The sequence below is a fragment of the Ptychodera flava genome, chromosome 3 (assembly GCF_041260155.1).
Source record: "Ptychodera flava strain L36383 chromosome 3, AS_Pfla_20210202, whole genome shotgun sequence".
NCBI classification, from domain to species: Eukaryota; Metazoa; Hemichordata; class Enteropneusta; family Ptychoderidae; genus Ptychodera; species Ptychodera flava.
Genome location: NC_091930.1, coordinates 39,025,498 through 39,047,611, shown reverse-complemented (window position 1 = coordinate 39,047,611; position 22,114 = coordinate 39,025,498). Strand labels below are relative to the sequence as shown.

The 22,114-nt window shown below is 37.8% G+C and overlaps 2 protein-coding genes across 4 annotated transcripts in view; one reads left to right on the top strand and one right to left on the bottom strand.

Moving 5' to 3' along the window:
- Positions 1-3,069: 3,069 nt before the first annotated feature.
- LOC139129292 (uncharacterized) lies at positions 3,070-5,679 on the top strand. Its single transcript, XM_070694931.1, has 3 exons — positions 3,070-3,271; positions 4,400-4,644; positions 5,009-5,679. Exons 1-3 carry the CDS (start codon positions 3,070-3,072, stop codon positions 5,558-5,560), a joined length of 999 nt encoding a protein of 332 aa, XP_070551032.1. The 3' UTR covers positions 5,561-5,679.
- Positions 5,680-10,876: 5,197 nt separating this feature from the next.
- Positions 10,877-22,114, bottom strand: part of LOC139129976 (cholinesterase-like) — a 33,461-nt gene continuing 22,223 nt past the window's right edge. Inside the window, exons 2-8 of one of the 3 annotated variants that reach the window (XR_011551730.1) lie at positions 21,536-21,698; positions 16,029-16,106; positions 15,564-15,682; positions 14,547-14,723; positions 13,576-14,229; positions 12,812-12,987; positions 10,877-11,055 (exon numbers count right to left, since the gene is read on the bottom strand). Coding sequence is in view for 2 of the 3 variants with exons in the window: in XM_070695684.1 (XP_070551785.1) it covers positions 13,582-14,229; positions 14,547-14,723; positions 15,564-15,682; positions 16,029-16,106; positions 21,536-21,698 (1,185 nt within the window). In the remaining variant the exon portion in view is untranslated. Of the gene's footprint in view, positions 11,056-12,811; positions 12,988-13,575; positions 14,230-14,546; positions 14,724-15,563; positions 15,683-16,028; positions 16,107-21,535; positions 21,699-22,114 lie in introns of those variants that run through there. The other 2 variants (XM_070695684.1, XM_070695685.1) reach the window with 2 other exon arrangements.

Genomic DNA, 22,114 nt, shown 5'->3' with positions numbered 1-22,114 from the left:
ATCAAGCTTTAGAATTGGTACCTTTGCATCGCCTCTTTTACCTAGGCGCCATGTGGGTATTAATTTTTTTGTGTCTTTCATAAAGACAGTATTTACCTTATTAGTGCTACGCAACCGTGATATGGAAGGGTATGACGAAAAAAGCGAACTTTGAATGTAACAGTGTACATGGCGAAGTCGAGTTCATTATGGAGTACAGAGTTTGCTTATTTCCACTTTTGGCCGGGAGGGGGTCAATTTCTATTATTATATAGTTTTGGCAATGCTTTTGAATCTGTAGACTAAAAACAATCGGGGCCACAATGCTGTATAATGAGATACACTATCAGCAATAATCTTTGGGTAGTACGTCCAAAATTCATTGGTACTGACATAGCTATGATATAATCATTACCTAGTTTACCAATCTACCTGTCTATAGCACAATTATATCCATCGTATTTACACTACATTATGGTCTTGTCAGTTTCTGTCCTGAATCAAATACAACTATACTTGGTGCGCAAACACTCAGTTGTTTTTTAAACGTCACTTGAGTTTCCTACACTGACAGTCCTTTACTAGGTCAACCGTAGGTTGGCAGTATTAATCTGTATGCAACATCGCAAATATACAATAGATTATTTAGTTTTCTTCTTCTCTGGTCACTCTGAATAGACACAGCCATACAAACATTTAAAATGATGCTACTGTATGTCAACTGATCTTGAGGACATCTTTCTTTCTTTCTGAAAGCGATTTATCTTGGACGAGAATAGTAAAACTAAATGATGGCGTATTTCAATATCAGGCTAACCTGTTGATACTGTAAGTTTTTCACTTATTAAGTACCCCAAAATGCTTGTTTTTGGTCAGCATAAATGTATAGCATCACAAATATATCAGCAGCAGTTACTATATACGCGCAATATTCCGTAACATATAACATACAAACACGTGGCACATTTTATACACCTTTCTTTAGACCATTGCATCACTATAGTGTGCACGTACGGTCTTCTTTATGTCCCAAGATGGTATGATTTATATGTATCTTGCCTAACAGACCAAACAATTAATATTCTGATGAAACATGCAACTCAATAACCGATAAAGACTGTTTTATTGCTTTATCTTCCAGATATGCTACGTTTATGCTCTATATCTTTTCTTTATTAGTGCAATGAATGTAGTCTAATGTTTTATTTATGTGCTAAGATATCATGATATTTTTCTTATTAGGAATTTAGCGAACAACATGCTGGAAGAACTCACCGACAAAACCTTCGATGGGCTGTTTCGTTTACAGATGTTGTGAGTATACTTCATATAGTCCTCGAAACAACAACAAAACAACACAACAACAATGACGACGACGACAACGACAACAAAAACAACAATAACAACAACAACAACAATCATCATCATCATCATCATCATCATCATCATCATCATCATCATCATCATCATCATCATCATTTAATCATATGATTAACTTGCAGAGAGGAACATCCCATGCAAAAAAATAAACCCCGAATAAATCAGTAAAATCCATTACATATGCAACAAAATTAATGTCTCGACTAAGTAATTGTAAGCTGATATTTCTTTTTCTTTAATAGGGATTTGAGAAACAACAGACTGACGTTTTTCACCAACGACATCTTTAAGATGTTAAATCAACTTCAAAATCTGTGAGTATGCCGTACAAGCACGACAAGGATAGGATTCGTGTTTTTACAATAAAACATCGGTTGTTGTACTTCACTGTCATCAGTAGAAGACGTATGCTCATAAATATCCATAAACATACCCAAATGTGTTCAAAAGTCAGCGGGTATCGCAGAACCAAGAGAATTCTACAAATTTGACAACCCCGTTCTCGCTTGATAAGAAAATCCTTTCCGTAAACACGCTTTCTTACTTAGTTTATTTCTCTTTTAATCACATTGACGGTAAATTGTGCGAGTAATGATGATTATGTTTTACTCTCCTACTGTACACAGTCAAAGTAGAGACATTTTAAAGGTATACTATTGTTGTAGGTCTATCGTATTTTTTTTCAAATCAAGCATGCCATGCTTGAAGTTACCTCCTTTGTGTAACTCGGGAATATAAAGTTAAACACTCAGTTTGACGTATAACTTCAGAAGACATAAAGTATTCCACTGGCATTTTTACTGTTGATAAATTTGTGTGCAAAAGGTGCCAGTGGCATAGGGAATTTTAATCCCACAGAATATGCAAACACCAATGTGGTAACATGTTTTCTTTCACAGACGGAGTGACCACTTTGCGTTGTGCTGTATCGCCAGAGCTTCACAAATACGTGTTGGAGAATGTGCGCCTTTACAGGGGAAGTCCTCATCTTGTGTAGATTTGCTGATAAGCTGGCACACTCGCATCATCGCATGGATAATTGGTTTGGTGGCGTTTGCCTGCAATCTCTTGGTCATCGTAAACGTACTTACTGATAGAAAACTGAAAACATTGAAGTCAGATGCGCTGTACATCTTCTTCTTGTCCATCACAGACTTCCTCATGGGGGCGTACTTGATTATTATCGCCATTGTCGATATTTACCGCGTCAACGATTACATCAGACACGACCGAATCTGGCGGCGAAGCTCGCTGTGTATGTTTCTCGGCATTTTGACCGTGGTTTCAAAACAGACGTCGGTCATTGTAATGGTTGCTATGGCGGTCGCTCGCTGCATCACTGTCATCTCACCGATGAAGTTGATCCGTTTCACCAGGAAGCAGACGATAACGATCGTTGTTTCTGGAACATTTATAAATTTGGTTTTGGCGTTGTTGCCAGCTTTTACGGTAGATAATGTGCGAGATGAGTTTTACGGCCAGAATAGTCTCTGCCTTCCGCTAATTCTCCGTCACGATAGACCTCCCGGTTGGCAGTATACCATGCTCAATTGTTTTCTTGTCTTTATATGTGTAATCCTTATAACAATCAGCTACTGTCTGATCCTTATAAAATCTGGAGGGACTCTTCAAATGGCCGGGAGGCTCAGCAAGAGGCGACGTGGCGATTACAAACTCTTTTTGAACGTTGTGTCTATCGTGGTGTTAAACATGCTATCGTGGTTGCCAGTGATTTTCATCAATGTCGTCGCTGCGTCTGGAGTGGAAATACCTGCGGAGGCGTACGCCTGGTTTGCGGTCATTGTCATTCCCCTGACGTCAGCGACCAATCCCTGGGTCTACAATATCCAGAAATGGAGGCGAAAAATGCAAGCGCTGAAGACACTTGATGAAAGCGAGGGGGACACTGTCGGTAAGCAATAACCAGCGTGCAAGATCTATTTTAACATATTCCCTGAGTCCATCACTAGCCATGCATTTTGACAAGATATAATCTGATTGGTTCATCTAAATAGATTAAACGTTATGAAAATATTTTGACTAGACAAATGGTCGGGAACTCGCATTGCCTTTCGGACCGGTTTCTGAAAGCACAAACAAGACAGGAGAATAACTACTAAGAGAAAATAATTTTGATTTGCTTAGGGGCATTGGTTAATCATATCATACATTTTATCATCATCATCATCATCATCATCATCATCATCATCATCATCATCAATATGAAGCGTATTTAGTGACAGAAATTGATATAAGGTAACGGCTCTAGAGTAAAGGAGGAGACTTAAAAATGCTTTGTTGGATTTCAGAATCTCTCCTTGTTACAAGATTAAGCACTTGAATAACATTTGATTTCCTCTCAACCCAGTCTCATTGAAAACGCCTTTTATTTCGTAGCAATGAATCAAACTGATGGGAATATTGCAGTTCCTTGAAGTAAAAAGAATCATGTACTGTCCAGTAAGCCGACTTAACAAACGAAAAACCTTCTTAACTGTTTTTCGTATTACAAAATCCATGCATAACGTTTGCTGTTGTAATGGCCATCTTCAAATAAATATCAACAAATAGAAAATGTCCCCAGCCTACCTTTCTCCTGAGGGCATGTTGATGGAAACACACAGTATGTTTTATGCCTAGTTTCGTTCAATGAAACGTAAAGTGGGAAACAATTTAGATGCCAGGGAAATGTTCGAAAAATGAAAACCATATTAGTTACAATTAATGCTAACTATATAAACTTTATCAGTTTGGAGAAATTAATTGATTTCCGACTCTTTCGAAAAGCCTTTCATACTTGGAATATTGTAAAATATAGTACGCATGTGAAACTTTCAATAGTTTTGATGGGGCAAGGTTTCACCTGTCTATTTGCACTGTCGCGGTAATTAAGACCAATTCGGAAGTGAATCGAGCCAAAGACGTTTTGATGGGTAAATACAATCATGGTCGTTGTTATGACAACCATTTGCAGTTTTCCAACATCAGTTCTAATTTAAAGGTCACGTGACTACTACTTATTTTGAAACACTCCTTTTAGGAACTCTATTCCAACGAGAGCAGAGAAAGTTTTTGAGAGATTCGAGGATACTATGGTCGAAAACTGATGTTCACGAACAAGATGTGGTCGTAACTGGGGACAAGTTTCGCAAGTGGGATACGTTCGCAAAACGAGAGAAGTTGTTAGTTGCCGAGGATATTACCCAAGCTTTGAACATTATTCACCTTTCTGGGTGGCGTCACGGGGACATTGACCTTGGCCACGTTTCTTTAACGACCTCGAAGGTACGTAAATTTAACGAGATTATAACAAGTCAGCCTCCGCGCCTCAAACCTCGTTCAGACTCAATCCAAACATCTAGCAACATATCTATGTACGGCTGCAGTTTAAAAGGAAACCAAAAAGACAGAAGACAGAAATATCTTACAATTTTTTTTATTTCAGTAGTTAATACCGATCGCTGGTCTATTCGAGCTATTGTTGGTGTTGTTCTGGTTATTGCTCCTGTTGCCTTTGGTGTTCAAGTACTTGTCGTTCCTGTTTTGTTCTGACTGGTTATGATGCTGACGTTGTTGTTAAATTGTTTTATTGTTTCCACCATGAATCTCCTCCTCGTCATTGTACTGTGTGCTTGTATTGTTTCACTAGGTATGGTTTCACGGTGCCTACTTGCTGACAGAGGGTGTTATGAAGCAATTCAACGAGCCAGAGTCTGAAGATAACAATGGTCAGACATCAAAGGCTCAAGGAGAACCAAAGACTCCGCATGATCATCACGCGGAAGCAGACACAGCAGAGAAGCAAAGTGGAGACAGCGGACTAAAGCCGGAAGCTAGCTCCACAGAATCACGGCCTGAACGACTTGGTGACGAGGAGAAGGGAGGCACGATCGCCTGTGCTGAGAAGTTACCTACACCAGCAGCTAGCTCCACAGAATCACGGCCTGAACGATCTGGCGACGAGGAGAAGGGAGGCACGATCGCCTGTGCTGACAAGTTAGCTACACCAGAGAGAAACCAGTGTGATGCTATGGAGCTAAACGAAGGAGAAGTAGCCGATCGAGAAGAAGGAAATAGCAATCTAATCGAGAGAAATGATATCTTTGAAGATTTCTTCAGCCGTGACATTTCAATGTTAGAATCTTTAATTGGTGTGATGATACCGAACGAGGACAACATCCAACATAAGCAAATGCAATAAGTTTTGACGAGAATATGATATTATCTACAAAATAACATCGGGCATGTCCTTTGTTCTACGGCAATTCCTATATTACCCTTTTTATGACAAATACATCACTCACCTTTATCAACTTAGTGCAATTATCGATACATCGTGTTACGTGTTGTTTCTGAAAAAAATATACTGCGTTACTGTAAGGTAGGTATATCACTGAGGAAAACTAAACTCCTCTATTCCATTAAGTGTATAGTTTGATCACGCTGCTTGGCTACAGCATATCGAAGACCCTTTGCGAGAGGGACTTAACTCTTATTTGTTGTTAAAAAGTTTACTGCCTCAGCATATATAATTTGACAAAATAACAACCAACTACCATGCACGGAATCTCAGTGAATAAAAAAATCGTTACCGGTTAAGGTAGAAAAAAATAGAGGATTTCCAGACTTTTTTGCTCTTATCATCAAGTCTAAGAAATTTGATTTACGTCCCCGCTGAGCGCTTACTTGCATCGAGTCACCGACATTGCATTATTGGCATACAATATAGATGTAATAAGTCCCAATGGATACACACAGTGAAAGCACAGTGGCAGCTTCAGTTTGCAGCCAATGTAACCAGGTTTACCAATGTAACCAGGTTTACCAATGTAACCAGGTTTACCAATGTAACCAGGTTTACCAATGTAACCAGGTTTCAGTAAAAGCGTTTCTTTGCTCGGCGGTACGTTCTCCAATGATATTCTTCATTCTCACTACCCTAAACAGCGTTTGCCTTGTGCTGAGGGTTCAAACTGTTGATATGAATACGCATTGTCGGAAACGAATCGACTTTGAGAAAATGATCTCGTAAATAATTGTAACACAAATGCAATCACTTTCAGGGCAAAAGTTCTGTTTGTTCGTGAAACTAGCTAAACTTATTTATATTTTCATATTTTTGAGCCTTTTGGACATTCAATTCTTGTATAACCTAAACCTTTATTTTTGCTTCTGTAATCTTATGAGTTTACCTGTAGAGATCCGCCATAGTGAAAATATAGTAGACCATCTGAGGTTTTTATGACTCACTGAGGTGGCAAAATCGTATTTAAGGTACCAAGAACTCACCAGTGTTAGCAATCGTTGTTTTAGTATGCAATAACGGGGAAAGCTTTCATTCAAGCGTGGACTCTGTCCCCTCTGGTATCTAAAGATGATTGCGAAACGTCGTCCCTACACGTTAAAAAGTTGAACGTTTAAGAGCATTGGCTTGAAACTCAACTGCATGCCATTGACATTGAGGACGGGGTCATGCGGTGAAGTTGAGGTGAAAACATAACGAGAATATATCCATCCACGCTATGGGTCACTTCAACTTTGACTGTGTTTCAGTGGAGGAAAGTGATGCTTCAATGGGGCATTTTTGTTCACATATCTAAAAGATGATACGGTAGCAATAGACTAGACTCTCTCACAGCCCCTCGTCCGCTTCGCAGCTCTGTCCTCAACCATATGGTGATGCGCCCTCAACGGCCTTTCTAGAAAGCGAGGCTCACCGAGCCAGCCGAGTTATAGCTCAGTAGAGCTTCCGGTGACCCAAATACGAAGAGTAGTATCCTTCGCGTATTTTCCTCTTTATAACTTTACCTTGCTATGCTTCTCCAATAAACGCCTCTACTTGCCGCCCGAACTTGATCTTCCATTAATGCCGTAAGTCGACTCACAATAATGCCGATATGATGAGTTTTCGTAAATTTGTCAACACCATGCATGACATCGAATACCTTTGGAAGTAACTGGTATCATAGTAGTATCGTTGACCCAGACTCTCTGCTGCAGAACTGGGGGGGCGCTGTCGCTTCCACTTCCGCCCTGGCAGAAGTGACAGCGCCCCCACCAGAGAGTCTGGGTCACCGCGACTAGTAGCATAGTGATTTTCCGTAGCCGGTGGGGAGTTACTTGCGTATCCTTGCTGTTGGCACAGGATGACAGGGCTTCTAATTGCATGTCTCGCAACTTTTTTCTCGATATGACATTTTTGTCAATGCAATGGCCTCTTCGACGTTGTAAGTTTTCGGTAAGACATTTCGAACCATGGACTTTCCGTCCCACTGACCATAAGGGACTGGTCCGTTTCTCCGGCCTGGGGGCCGGTAGATTCATGGGGGTCACCCTGTTTTTGACTTTGGTGATAGGGGGGTCACCATTTTTGAAATGACCAATAGGGGGGGTCAGTGTGTTTTTGAATTTCGACACAGGCTCATCATTGCCTAAAATGCACCGTGTCCTTCGGGCGCGTAACTTTAATAATCAGACATATTTTTCAGCACGCCCAACTTTAACATATCAGGCATACATATATCAGAGATATATGTATGTTCAATATTTTTCAGCGTGCTCTTCGAGCGCATTACTCTAATATATCAGAAATTTTTCAGCACACCCTTCCTGTGCATTACTTTAATATACAAGACATATATATCAGAGATATCAGGATGTTTCATATTTTCTCCGCGCCCTTCGGGCGCCATATTTAATAAATCAGAGATATATGCTAAGTGAAAGTGTACTATTATGAAATCTGCATTTCATATGAAAAGCATGAAAATTCCTGATACTTTTCTGTTCTCTCTATGAGAATTCAGTATGAGAAAGTAACATGCACAATTATCAAAGTTACAAGAAAAGGTCATCTCAGACTCTGCACACATCAGATTTGGCTAAAATGCCTCTCTATGGTTTCTAAGGAGATTTAATTGGATGGCTGGCAAGTCTTAACACCCATCAAAGTTTTGATTTAACTGCTTTTTCCTGTTTGATATTAATGATTGATATCCATTACTGTACAACAGTTCAGGACATCTGGTTAAGCATAGAAAGTGTGAAATAGATTCACAGCTCATTCAAAGTGTACTGCATTGAAACTTTAAGATTGACACTTTGAAATTCCTATCTTACAACTGACATGCCATGCCAACAATTTCATTAAAACACAGAATGACTGTTAAAATATAAATGTATGTAAAATATAATATATATATATATATATATATATATATATATATATATATTATATATATATATATATATATATATATATATATATATATATATATATATATATATATATATATATATATATATATATATATATATATATATATATATATATATATATATATTACAGTATTATTATTACATATTACAGTTGTCGCCTGCGGGGGGTCACCCTGTTTTCAAAATTTGGAATAGGTAGGTCAGCCACTTTTTGACGTCGGCAAAAAATAATCCACCGCCCCCCCCCCCCCCGGCGAAGAAACTGACCAGTCCCTAATTGTACGGCGTCTCAAATTTAGTATATGTATCTATTTCGGCAATGGTTCTACTCCGGAATAAAAAGGACGCGATGCGTACGCCGTTCTACATACTCAGTACGCCCAAATAATCACGTGATGCCGGTACAAACAAACCCACATGTGTACTGAACGCGTATGGAAATACACGTACGTCTGTGCGCGTTTGCGCACATGGCTTTGTTTGTATCGTGGTCGATTCGAATTCCGGGTTTGGCCTATTGCGTAGTACAAGCCTAAGAGCTGCGGGGCCGCGGGGTATCAACACTGATATCCCTTGTTATCTCATAGGGAACAAGTCTGTCTCGATAGCATGGTCCAATGGCAGGCGAAATGGAGAAATATGGTGGAGTTTTTCTAACCAATCAATTTACCAATTTATGCATTCCAAAAGCGTCCCAATAATAAAGAATATTTCTGCTTCAAACTTCGGATATAACGGTACTTACAGGGCTCGAAATTAGCGGTAGTCCCGCGTCCACAGACTACCAACTTTTCCCTGGGGCTACCAAAACGAATGAAATGGTAGCCCACACGGACTACCAAAGCCTGGGACATGAAATTACTTAGTGGGCGACATGATGTTGATCGCTGTGAGATGACCGACGCTCATACAGTCAACCCAGCTGGACACAGAAAGGCCAGACTATGACTTTGTTATGCAAATTAAAAGGCGACAGTGCAGTCGAATTTGTTGCGACAAACTTTCAATAAAATATCATTATCTGAACTGATGTACTTGGATGACAGGCTCGGGAAATGATGGCCAATGAAAATTCATTTTCATAGTTATTTAATCACAATTTATCAATCACAATTAAACACAAAATTATTCAAACTGCAAAGAAAAAGCTGTCGGGCCATCCACAAATTTCGCTTTCCGAAGTGTACGAGATCATCCCATGATATGGTGGGGAAATATAGTCAAAATTGCCACGAAAGTATTAGGAACATGACTGTACCAAGTTGTCATCCTGAAATTCATAGCCAATCTATTTTTAGCCATGTTATGTTTACACATGCTGAGTGAAAAGTCGTTGTCATTGCGAACATCAAAATTTGCATATAAGCTCTGCGTATGTGTGAATAGGTCGTCAAACTTTGAGGCGTCACCGTTGTCCACTGCACATGCTATACCGTTCTCCTAAGGCTATGATCTGCAGATATTGATGTCAAATGACTAGAAAATTCACTTACTGGATAGAATCATGCAAAATAAATCATTCATTGTCTAGATATCAATAAAAATATCCTTTACAAAAAAACCCTCTTATTCATGCATGGGCTACCAGACCTTGTTGCTGGGCTACCAACTTCATAAAATGGTAGTCCAGTGGGACTACCGGGGAAAAAAAGTTAATTTCGAGCCTGACGTACTTAATATTGATTACTATCTTACTGTAACATTTTCTTTGCTTAAATTTATCACTGACAAGTGAATTTTGTGAGTACACTTAAACTTTAAAAGATGTTGGCCATACACCTAACTCAAATCTCTTTCTCTGTCTCTCTGTCTCTCTCACCTTCCGTCTACCGTTAGATCTGCGCTCCGTTCACCACATACTGAATATACGTCAACTTTGCAGTAGACTAAGTCCTTTTCTATTCAATTTTCAATTTGTTTTTGTTTTTTTGTTTTTTGGGGGTGGTAATTCTAAAATGCTGTATCTTGTTCCACTCTCCAAATCACGTCGAAATGTTAGAAGTTCGTATCGACGATACAGCCTGTGCATACGTTACGTCCAATCACAGTCCCTCCGTCACTGATGGAGGGAGTTTCGTCTTTATACTCTGTTAGTTAATGGCGCTCCAACTCATTTGATAACATAAGAATCCATACCGTACGAAATGCATTACGCCTGCAGCGGGAATACGACGTGTTTGCAAATTACGATAGATTGCACCTCGGGAACCGATATTCAGAATTTTTTACAATACCTGTTTGTTCTATCACTTGTGGGTCTCATTTTGAAGCTTATGGAGTAACCTAAATATTTACTGGATTTACTGGCTTATGTTTTTTAATCGAAAATCCCAACCGTCAATTACATATTCTAAAACAATCCAAATGTCAGAAATTGATTAAGTGTCTTCTTTCAGAAATCGGATCCTTAAGGTTTGTTGCTTTCTTCGTTATACTTCGCAGCTTCGTCATCTGGGGCTGCACACACTGTATCTGCATCTGGAGAGAGAGAGAGAGAGAGAGAGAGAGAGAGAGAGAGAGAGACTCTGTAAAGCCGTATTGATAAAAAGCACCATTTTGCTTCGACGAGGACTTTCCTACAACAATGTGACAGTCTTTCTTTATAGCGGTACATCGATATGTTGATGAAGTGTCCCTAGTTTGAATCTGAGAATAATTGGGAACAACTGCATTGTAATAAGGCTGTACAATGGGAACTATTAGACATGGCAAAGTCAATCAATGTATGACACAGATTTGATTATATTACTGTCCCTCTATGACTTCATTACGCTCAGTATGAGGGTATTAATCTGCATCGTGCAAGCGATTGTTTGGGCTCGCTTCAATGACGATGCGGACACTTCGAAACGCAAGAGCACATTTTACATTGCTGTTCAAAACCTGCGAACGGTAAATTATACTCAAAAGAGCTTGTTGACTATTCGGAAGATCAGATGTTCAGTCCATTTCTTTCTGGATTCTCATCGACCCATGCATGTTGTCAGGGTTGGGTATATTTTGTGAAATTACTGAATACCTTTTCTGTTTTGAGTAAATTGTTTTGAGGGTGCATGGATTCAACTCGATATTCTTATACCAGATACTACTACTATGTTTGTATTGGAAATGTATTACACCTTGTGTTCACTCGTTGGTGTCGGGTCAATGAACTCTAATCAACATTCAGTTACAGCAACATATGTTATAGAAATAACGGGCGACGCGCTGACCATGGACGTTTATTTATGGGCAAGGGCGAGAGGAAAGCCAAAAATTAAAGGGCTTTAAAAATTAAAGGGCTTGCCAAGCCCGTTAATTTTGGGTTCTCTCGAGCCCATAAATAAACGTTAATGGTCAGGGCGGAATCTGTTATTTCCTTATATTATCAACGAAGCCAAGACAACTGTCAAAATTTACGAAAATTTCCCACGCGAACGAAAACAGGGCCCCAGAGCTTGTCAGTGAGTAGTGTGCGCGCTGTAAAATTTGTTGCAAATCCGGAGATTTTTCAAAAAAATCTGTCTAAACTTAGCCCGCAAGTGTGTTTTTATTGTTTTGTGTTTGATCATGATCTTTGTACAAATTACAATTTACGTTTTAGCTGAAAAGTTACGATGTTTACAATATTTGTGGTCGGTCACATGGTTCAGGTCGACCAATTAAAATGCAACGGATAGGGCATGGTAATATAATGTTGTTTTTCAGCGAGGCACTGACTATTATCGCGATTATATGAATTTTCAAGATAACACTGTAGTTTCCTTTACAGCAAGACACTGGCAATTAAACCTGGGCAGACACTGTGTTTTTCTGTCATTGTTACTTGCTTCAGTAGTGTATCAAGCCGTTATGGCTAGAGTTGGTAGTACATGTTAACTGGACTAAGGACTGAGTTTGCCAGAGATTGCTTCGTGTCTGCGTACTACGGATGGGTCTTAGCTTCAAGTCTGACTTGCGAAGATTTGTTTCCAAGGCAAGATCTGATTCGGACGCTCAACGTTTCAGCTTGCAGTCCACGGCCAACTCAACTCACGCGCATTTTACAAGACAAAGAATTGTAGTGCACACATTTTATTGTTCATACTATCTCACAGTCAACTGTCAAAAAGTTGACAAATTTGTAACAATTATTACAGTATAAATTGAAAAATTCATTTCGAACTGTGACCACTTTAAAATACCAAATATATTGGAAATGAACGGTCAGAGGTTAGGACACTCTAATGTGAGACAGATATTTGTCTATACAAACCTGTATGTTTCACAAGCTTGGGGAGGAAGTCGTTCCAGAATACACACTCCCTGGCTTTGAATGCTCGTTTGGTTTCCATCTTTGGAGAGAGGTCTTTGTATGCTAATCCGGGTACTTTGAAAAGTGGCCAATCTTCCCCGGATGATTCCCCGCCAGTGTCAGATAAGTTTGGATTCCTACATGTGTGGTAGCAAAGGATGAAGATGGAAGCATCGTATAAAATTCACCGGGAAAGGCATATAAGTATTTGTACAATTTATTATACATTGTTCACATGTTAATTTTTGTATCAATCAGATTTTATGACGAGCATGCGCCTGGGAATGCCGCCTATAGATAGGTGTTTTAGACTCTAAAACTTGAGTTAATACAGGGCCCGGGTTGGCTGCCATTTTGAATTTTGCTTATCCGTAAATCTTGGGTTACTTGTTTCTCTAGTACCAAAATTTGCACGTTGGCCCCAAATTTTATTCTTGATTTTGAAAGAGAATTGTTGAAAGATTCTTTGAAGAAAGATTGAGCAAAAGTTTGTATTTTACTTTCGAGGCGCAACTTATATTGTTGGCAGATGTATCGATTACGCCTATTCAGCCAGGATGTATATGGACTTTGACAAAGCAATAATTTAAATAATTGCTCCCGTTTAGCCCTAGGGAATAATCCATCGCTAAATCAAGAAAACTATGCATGATTTAACATTTCCATGAACGTTGGACAAGACATTGCTTGGGGAGGCTTTTCAATATTGCAATGAAGAAACTTACCCTGATTTAGCGAAGTTTGTCCACTGTTCCATGACCTTTAGTGACCATAGCCACTTCCTCTGGGTTCATTGTGACATTCTCTGGGCCTTTACCGTGACTGAAGTGTGCTCCGAATACAAATGATATATCTTCCCCGTGGGCAGCTTTCAACCATTTGCGCGGCCAAACAGAGGTAGACGGCACGTGGGTCATGTGATACATGTACACGTTGGCGCCAAATTTGGAGTAAGCGCGGGCCGATTTAAGCGACGGGCACACAAACGTGTAGTCGCCCTGCATTTGAGAGAGGGCGTCAATGTAGTCGGCGTCCTCGGAGTCCGCTTCCTCCCAGTTGACGTACAGGAGTTTGATGGCGTCCTGCACGGCCGGAATGTTCTTAAACGACTCAAACAAGAAAGCGGACCATACTTGTTCGTAGAAAGTCTTGTTCATAAACACCTCTGAGTCGTTCATTGCATGGGGAAAGAGCATGGGTAAGAATAGCGTACCTTCGTCGGCGGTGGTGCCGATCATGATGTTGACGTCTGTCTTGGTAAATGCTCCCTGACTCAAGAGATCGTCTGTCAGAGCCGTTATATAGTGCCCATCGACGATGGGTGTCATGGCGAACATGACGTCCTCCATACCGAGTCCAGTAGCATTCATCAAGTTACTCTGTCGATTAAACATGGAAAACATAATGCTGTGAGAAGATAATCTCTACGATTGTTAATTCATTTAAATCAAAAGGTAAGTCTGAACAAACATTGAAAAGAAACTCTAAACCTCCATGTGGTGGCGCTGTTTCCTACAATCTTACAGACTATGATACAGAGCTGGCTTTTACTTGTACTATACTTACAATTTTATTTAATAGTTTTACTTTTAAACAAAAATAATTATCTTACAGTATTAAACAGAAATAAAGATTTAAATCTTTCCCGATCGGAAGGTATATGATTTGTTTGTTGCGATTATATGGACGCCATTACCATTTCTGGGTCAAGCTTTTCTTCCAGCGTCTCAGCCGATACGGTGCGTAAACACTTGACCAATTCTTCGGTGTTGTCCCTCTCACAACCGACGACTTTGCCGATGCCGTGTGCCAGCTTAGCTGTCAATGGCGAGTTTGCCGGCCGGGGAATACCGCCCATGGATGCCGTTCCACTCTGATTATCAGGGAATGACGAGAAAAAAGTGCATGTATATCATTGTAGCTCGTACTGGATGCAATATTCCGGCTGACTCGCAGCGTGTTGCAAGGTTATATCTGATTGGTCGATTGTCACTATTCACAGCCACTTAGGGAGTCTATTTGTATTGTTTTCATTATATTGGTAAGATTCAGCCACCCAATTGATAACAGCTTCGAAATCGCTGCGAGTCGGCCCCAATATTGTCATATGAGATTTAAGTTTGTAAGTAAGCTAAGGGAAAGTAGTTCAAATTAATTATTAACATATTACCAGCATTATCGCTTCTATGCAGACGTGGCTCATATCAACTTCACATATACATATGCAATAAAAGCGAAATAGCGGCCCGATAAGTCCACTTCTAATCTTTTGCTAGGATTTTGTCACTTAATTTGACAGACCCTAATATTCTCTTTAATACGAAAGGAGTCGTGATGTTTTGAAAACACGGACAAATGTTTCAATGGTATGCAAAAATAATATAGTGCGACGCAAAACTGAATGAGCTGAATTTGAACGAGCGATCATGTGCTTTAGGAAGATGTGATCTGCTCCGGGATCCATCGTATTATGTTGATAAACTGTTATTAGGTCCATCCTATGCAATCGTAACCATTCATATAAACGACACAGAAACACAAGTTTTAGGGGATAAAGAACGACTTGAACATGGAAACGAAAGCGCTCAGTTCGATATAAGCGTTACTCTTGTTCTCTACTTGGTCAGAAGCTTGAATAAATCTCTGACTAGTTCGCTGACACACCTTCACTCATTTGCGTTGGAAAGTTCACACGGGGTCAAATTTTACCTACCTGCATAATAGCCCCGTGGAACAGTCCATCACTCAGCGGCGATAGAATCAAAAAGTCAACGCTGCCGGCGCCAGCACTCTCACCAAATATTGTCACTCGGTCTGGGTCTCCACCAAACGCTGTTCACACAGAAACACATAGTGAAAGAAACGTAGCCATGTTATGACTTGGAGAGCTCGACGTCTCCGATTACTATATTGCCACTCAGTGTTCTTCGTGTTTTCTTGGTCCTCTACAATCTAAGGATTATCTCAATCGTCTTTACTAATGTACAACAATTTTCATCAAATTCAAACAGCGGCTTACCTGTAATAGTATTTTGTTACATAAATTTGCATTACCGGCTCTGTCGTAGAAATTTTAGACATTAAAGTTATGGTTGACGTCCTGGTTGAAGCCCCTAAGTCTCTGACAGACGTGTCGCTAAATTGCACATACAAGAACGATAAAAGAGTAAAACTTTACCTGCGATGTTTTCATTGACCCATTTCAAAGCAGCTACCTGATCGTGCATTCCGTAGTTTCCAGGGGCATGTTCATCACCTAATGTGTAACCGAATAAAAAAGACGAACACGATTCGAGGGTACTGATATCGTCTGTAAAAACTCATATATCATTAGGCCTCCTAACCAGAAAGTGATAAATAAATCAAGAAGTTTTCGATGTCCTTGCAACGATATTGGTCACTCTGGTACCACCAGCATGTTGATATTCTTTTGAGTTCTACCAGGGTCCTGGAGATATGTGTCACTGTTTCCACAATAATGCTGCAACTAACACTTCAAGTTAGATATAATGTCAACTAGATCATAGTCCAGTCAATCTACGCCAAAAAAGGGGTCAACCTAGGACTAATTGCAACAGAAATTATTTCTTCACCATGCATTTTGGAAAGGTCCAAGAAATAACATACTAAAAGTATAATAAAATCTAAGGGGTGCAACAGTGCCTTATTTGCATAAATGTAAAGGGGGCTCATGGTTATAAAATTGTCGCTGATAGACGGTTTCTACTTAAAATATGTGGCTAAACATGATTTTGATACAGGTTTTTGGCTTATTTGCCTCCTTTTTGGTCTAGGCAATGTTGTTGAAAATATTTTGTCGTCATAGAAATATTCCTCATTTGCATAAATCCAATATGGCCGCCACAACACTTCACTTTCTTAGTTTTTTCTCGAATTAATAACTATTTTTAAGCTACTACTGACAGCAATAGAATAATTTTTTCACATTGTATTTTAGACAAGTCCTAGAATAACATACTCAAAGCCGAGTACAATCTAGAATTGTAAACAGTGCCTAATTTGCATAGATGTAAAAGATTATGGGTACAAACTTAGTGCTGATAGAATGTTTCTTCTAAAAATAATTGACTAAACATGATATGTTATGCAGGTTTTTGGCTTATTTGCCTTGTTTTTGGTTTAGGTAATGTTGATGGAAATATCAGTCGTCATAGAAATATTCCTAATTTGCATAAATCCAATATGGCCGCCACAACCTTCACTTTTCTTTGTATTTTTCCCATTTAATAACTATTTTAAACTAAGTCTGACAGCAATACAATTATTTATACACTGTGTATTTCAGAGAAGTCCTACAATGACATACTAAAAGCCTCGTACAATCTAGAAATGTAAACAATGCCTAATTTGCATATATGTAAAAAGATTATGGCTATTAACTAGGTGCTGATAGAATGTTGTTACTAAAAATATTCGGCTAAACATGATAGTTGCGGATTTTGGGCTTATTTGCCTTGTGTTTGATTCAGGCAAGGTTGATTAAAATATTTTGTCGTCATAGAAATATTCTTCATTTGCATAAATCCAATATGGCCGCCAACAACACTTCGCTTTTCTTTTATGTCTCTAATTAGTAACTATATAAGCTACTTCTGACAGCAATAGAATTTAATTTTTCTTTGTGTATTTTAGAGAGGTCCTAGAATGACATACTGAAGTCCAATACAATCTATGAGGTATAACATTACCTAATATGTATAGATATAAACGGATAATGGGAGCAATACATTCACTGATAAAAGAAATATGCATATTGAATTGAGAAAAATGCGACATCATGTTCAAGTAATGTATGCATTTATCTTTATTTTTGTCCAGGCAATATTTTTGAATACATTTTATCGCCCGAGAAATATTCCTAATTTGCCTAAATCAAGTATAGCTGCCACTGCATTTCACTTAAAAATTATATTTAATCTACACAACAAGTAGTTTTTGTTTCCACTCTGTATTGAATGTAGAGAATGACAAACAAAATGACTATTAAGAGGGGAGACAGTGCATAATTTGAATAAATATAAAACTTAGAAAAGGGAACAAAATCGTTGCTGTTAATATATTTCTTAAAATATATTCAGCAAATTGATATTTAATTCAAGCAATTTGATTATTTAATGTACTTTTTGTGTTTGTAGGCAATGCATAAAATCATTTAAGACTCCTCATTTTACATAACTGCAATGTGCCCCTCCTACCACTTTACTTTTCCCTGTTTTGACCTATAGTATAAATGACTATATATAATGTTAAAAAACAACGGAGATCATTAGAACTAAATTTTAGTAGGGTCATGGAAGTTACATATCGCAAGTTTAAAGGCCTGTGTTGGCACCAGATTTTCTCATCAGAAAATTTACCCACCAGATTACAATTTCAATGGAAAACAAAAGGCTATTACACCTCAATCATTCTCTTACAGACTAGAACAAAGGCGATCCCAGGGATCGCGAAAAGTGCATTTAATGAAGTTGTGCATAAGACAGCTAATTTACCCAAATGCTAAATGGGTCATAGATGCTATACAAACCTGGTGCTGATAATCTATTTACGAAAGTGATTTAAAGAGATAAGCTGACATTGTAATGACTATGTAACATCATTTTTTGTTTTAGTTCAGGGAATGTTTTCAAATATATCTTACAGCGATAAAAATAAATTATCATTTGCATTTGTCCAATAAGTCAACCATGTCACTTCCTTTTTCTAATTGGAATATGAATTATTTCTTCACCTTAAATACTTAAAGGTCCAAGAAAGGTATATTCAAAGTCTAATACAATCTACATTGTACAAAGGGCTAATTTTAAAAGATTTTAAGGAAATGCCTACACTGTATTAAATGTAATAATTGAACCTTAAAATATTTACAATATCGTAAAGAGAGATTGGAAGTTTTTACTAACATTGCCAAATATATTTTACTTAATTTTGAGCGATTCCTCATGTGCATAAATCCTATATGATGACCATTAAAATAATTTTCTTTAATTTTTCAGATTGACGTCAACTTATTTTAATTAATTATGTTATCAGTAAAATGAGAAGTTACATTAAGAGACACTACTTGTTTAAGTTATTTAATACTTTAAATTCTTCCTATCGAAAGTGTCCATTTTATAACTTGAATGAACATTTTGCTCAGTACAAAGAAATTGACGTGGTTATTTATTTTCTGTGTATTTTAACTCATTGTAATGATTATATACTAATAGGGCCTACAGAATGAAAAGCCCTGTAAAAATAAACAATTATTGATTCGTATAGTTCATTTCAATTATCTAGAGAATTTGCAGAATGTCAATAACATTGGGAACTTACTGGAAGATTTGGATTTTCTTAATGCATACAAAAATGCTTGACCAAATAACCAACACTTTGTACTAAGCGAGGCTGAAGAAAATTTGTGTTTCAGCTCTATTTTCTTTTATTTTCACCCTTACCCGTATTATTAATATCGATTAAGTGTTGGTAAAATGTAATTAAAGACCAGGTTGTGTGGTCCCTGGTAAATCAGATATACTTTTGACTGTGTGCAACTTACCTGTTCATGCCACATACAGAAATTTATGATAATAATGACAAATAAATTATAATGATCATGATGATATAGAGGTACAATTGTTATACTATATTGCCAATTATCATGAAATATGGATAAGGAAACTGTTCCTTTATCAGCTGAAAGACATTACAATAATCAAAGGACACTGCATTTCTCAAAATTTTGAAATTTCTTGAAGACAACAATTGAAAATTAATATAAAGTCATATAATGGACTGAAGAGAGAGATTTCCTGTTTAATCTTACCGTACACAGTCATAGCATTGAAGGAAAAACTTAAAAAAATCTGTTGACTGAATCATGATAATCTAAATCACTGGTAAATGCAAATCTAGATACTTTTCATAATGTTACATGGTCTAGCTGCTCTTTCAAATTTTCATGACCGTGAAACAAGAAAACCAAAATGTGAAGGGATTTGCATCACAGAAGCTGCCGTTAACGAGTTTATCAATTAGGATATCAAATTTGGACATCAAATTATCATAAAATTGGTTATCCTGTATTTTGAACCTTATGGAAGTCTCACCTCAGATTGGCCAGACTCTCAATTCCTTAAGTGATCGATCTTATTGGTGATAATACAAAAGTCTAATAATCTGCAAATCGGGAAGTCCATTACATTACAGCCCATGAGTGATACTTGCACATCTAAGATCTGATATGATACGCAGTACAATTATATCATCCTTTGCTTCACATCTTTTCATTGAGTTGCCCTTCCCCATACTTATGGGTTCTACCATGAACTGCAGCAGCATGAATAACCCCAGAAGAAAGCAAAATCTAGACTTTCTGTTGCCAACGAAAGGATTCTGGCTGTAAACAAATGAACCACTAGAGGAAGATGTAAACAGAGAGGAAGAGGAAGAAATTTGATATGATAATGACCATCATAATAATTGTCATCACCACTACCATCATGGTGATTCAAATGATGTTCGTATTTATACTAATGATAGTTTAATAATGAGAAAGATGATTCACAGGCACAACTGTTAAGTGTGGGGAACCATTTATTAGTAACTGAATATTTCCATCGTCATTGAAGATAGTGACCAAAAGCATAAAATATTCCTTCAAAAATTTTACTGCAATCGAACATGTTGTAGGATAAAATGACTGAAAATGACAATTGATGTCAAATTATTGAACACGTCCAATGATTTTTTTATGAATAACCTTATCGTCGTAAAAGAAAGAAGAATATCCAAAGAAATAATTCTGATTCCCTTTATTTAAATAGTAATGCTCTGAAACTCTTCTCTTTATTCATTGCATTTCTGAATAACCAGAAAATGTCAATGGAAGCTATTGTAGGCTTATTGTATTCCGAAGACCATTTGTGTCAATTATGCAAATTAGGCCTTTTTGTATTAAAATAATTAGCATGCAAATTAGGTCAACCTCATTTGTTTAAGGTAATTCTTGCAAAACATTAACAATTTCAGAAAGAAAAAAATTGTTTAAAAAAGAGCTTAAACATTAATTTTGTATGAAATAGTGGAAAAACTGTGAATATATGCAAATTACTTAATTTGCATAATCTTTATTGTTCAAGACATTTAGAAAATAACTTGTTGAACCTTACTAAATTGTGTTGCAATGAAAAAAAGTCACTTGAATTCAGTTTACATGCCCAAAATATGAGTATAGCAATCATTTTAAAGGCGATATATAGCTAATTTGAATATATGCAAATTTAACCAATTTGCACCCCTTATATTTTCCTATACTTTTAATATGTCATTAGTGAGACCTTTCCAAAGGTCATGGTGAAGAAATAATTTCTGTTGCAATTAGTCCTAGGTTAACCCTAAATTGACTGACTAATCAGGGCTATAAGGACCAGCTTGTATGTATAAAAGTAAATACTCTATAACAGGACGCATTTCAAGTCATAGGATCATTGTTGAAGTCATACAGATCACCGCTTTTAAACACGCGAAGTTCAACAACATTATGCCAATATATCATTGAAAGCATCCCTCGTCTGTGACCTGTTCGATGTCAGGGACACTTTTGAGGTTTTTGAGCGGACGTTTTCCCCTCAGTTGTCTAATTGAGTGTTCACATCCAATGATGTTGGACTTTGAACCTACCTGAGGAGAACAGCCCGAACACACCAAGGCGGTAATTCAAAGATACAACGATGACGTCACCGATTGCCGCCAACGCCGTGGCATCGTATAATCCGTCGTGTGTTGCGGAACCCATGACAAAGCCACCACCGTGGATCCATACCATTACTGCTAGATTATCAGACTGAAATGGTAAAGCCGTTTTTTTATCTTATCAGTACACAAAACATATACGGAAAAGTCCGTGTTGAAACAATCATAGTCAGATAATTCGTTCAATAATCATTTAGAGTTACAAAGATATGTGTTATGAATCGTCCAAATGAAAACTTGCAGTATATTGTTTACATTATATTTTACTACTATGATAAAAATGTGCGAATGGAAAAATAGCACACCTGCATATGATCGCCCATTTCAGTGCAACATTTGCCTGGACTACAGTGGATGTTCCCTACCCGATACATATCATTGTACTCCGTGGTTCTCGTGCTACGTTATTTAGTTCTCTGCTGTCCTTTCAGAGTTTGGCAAAGTTGGTTAATTTTTCCCAGAGGACGGGCTGGCAAAACTTCTGCAATACCGCTTCAGGATATATAC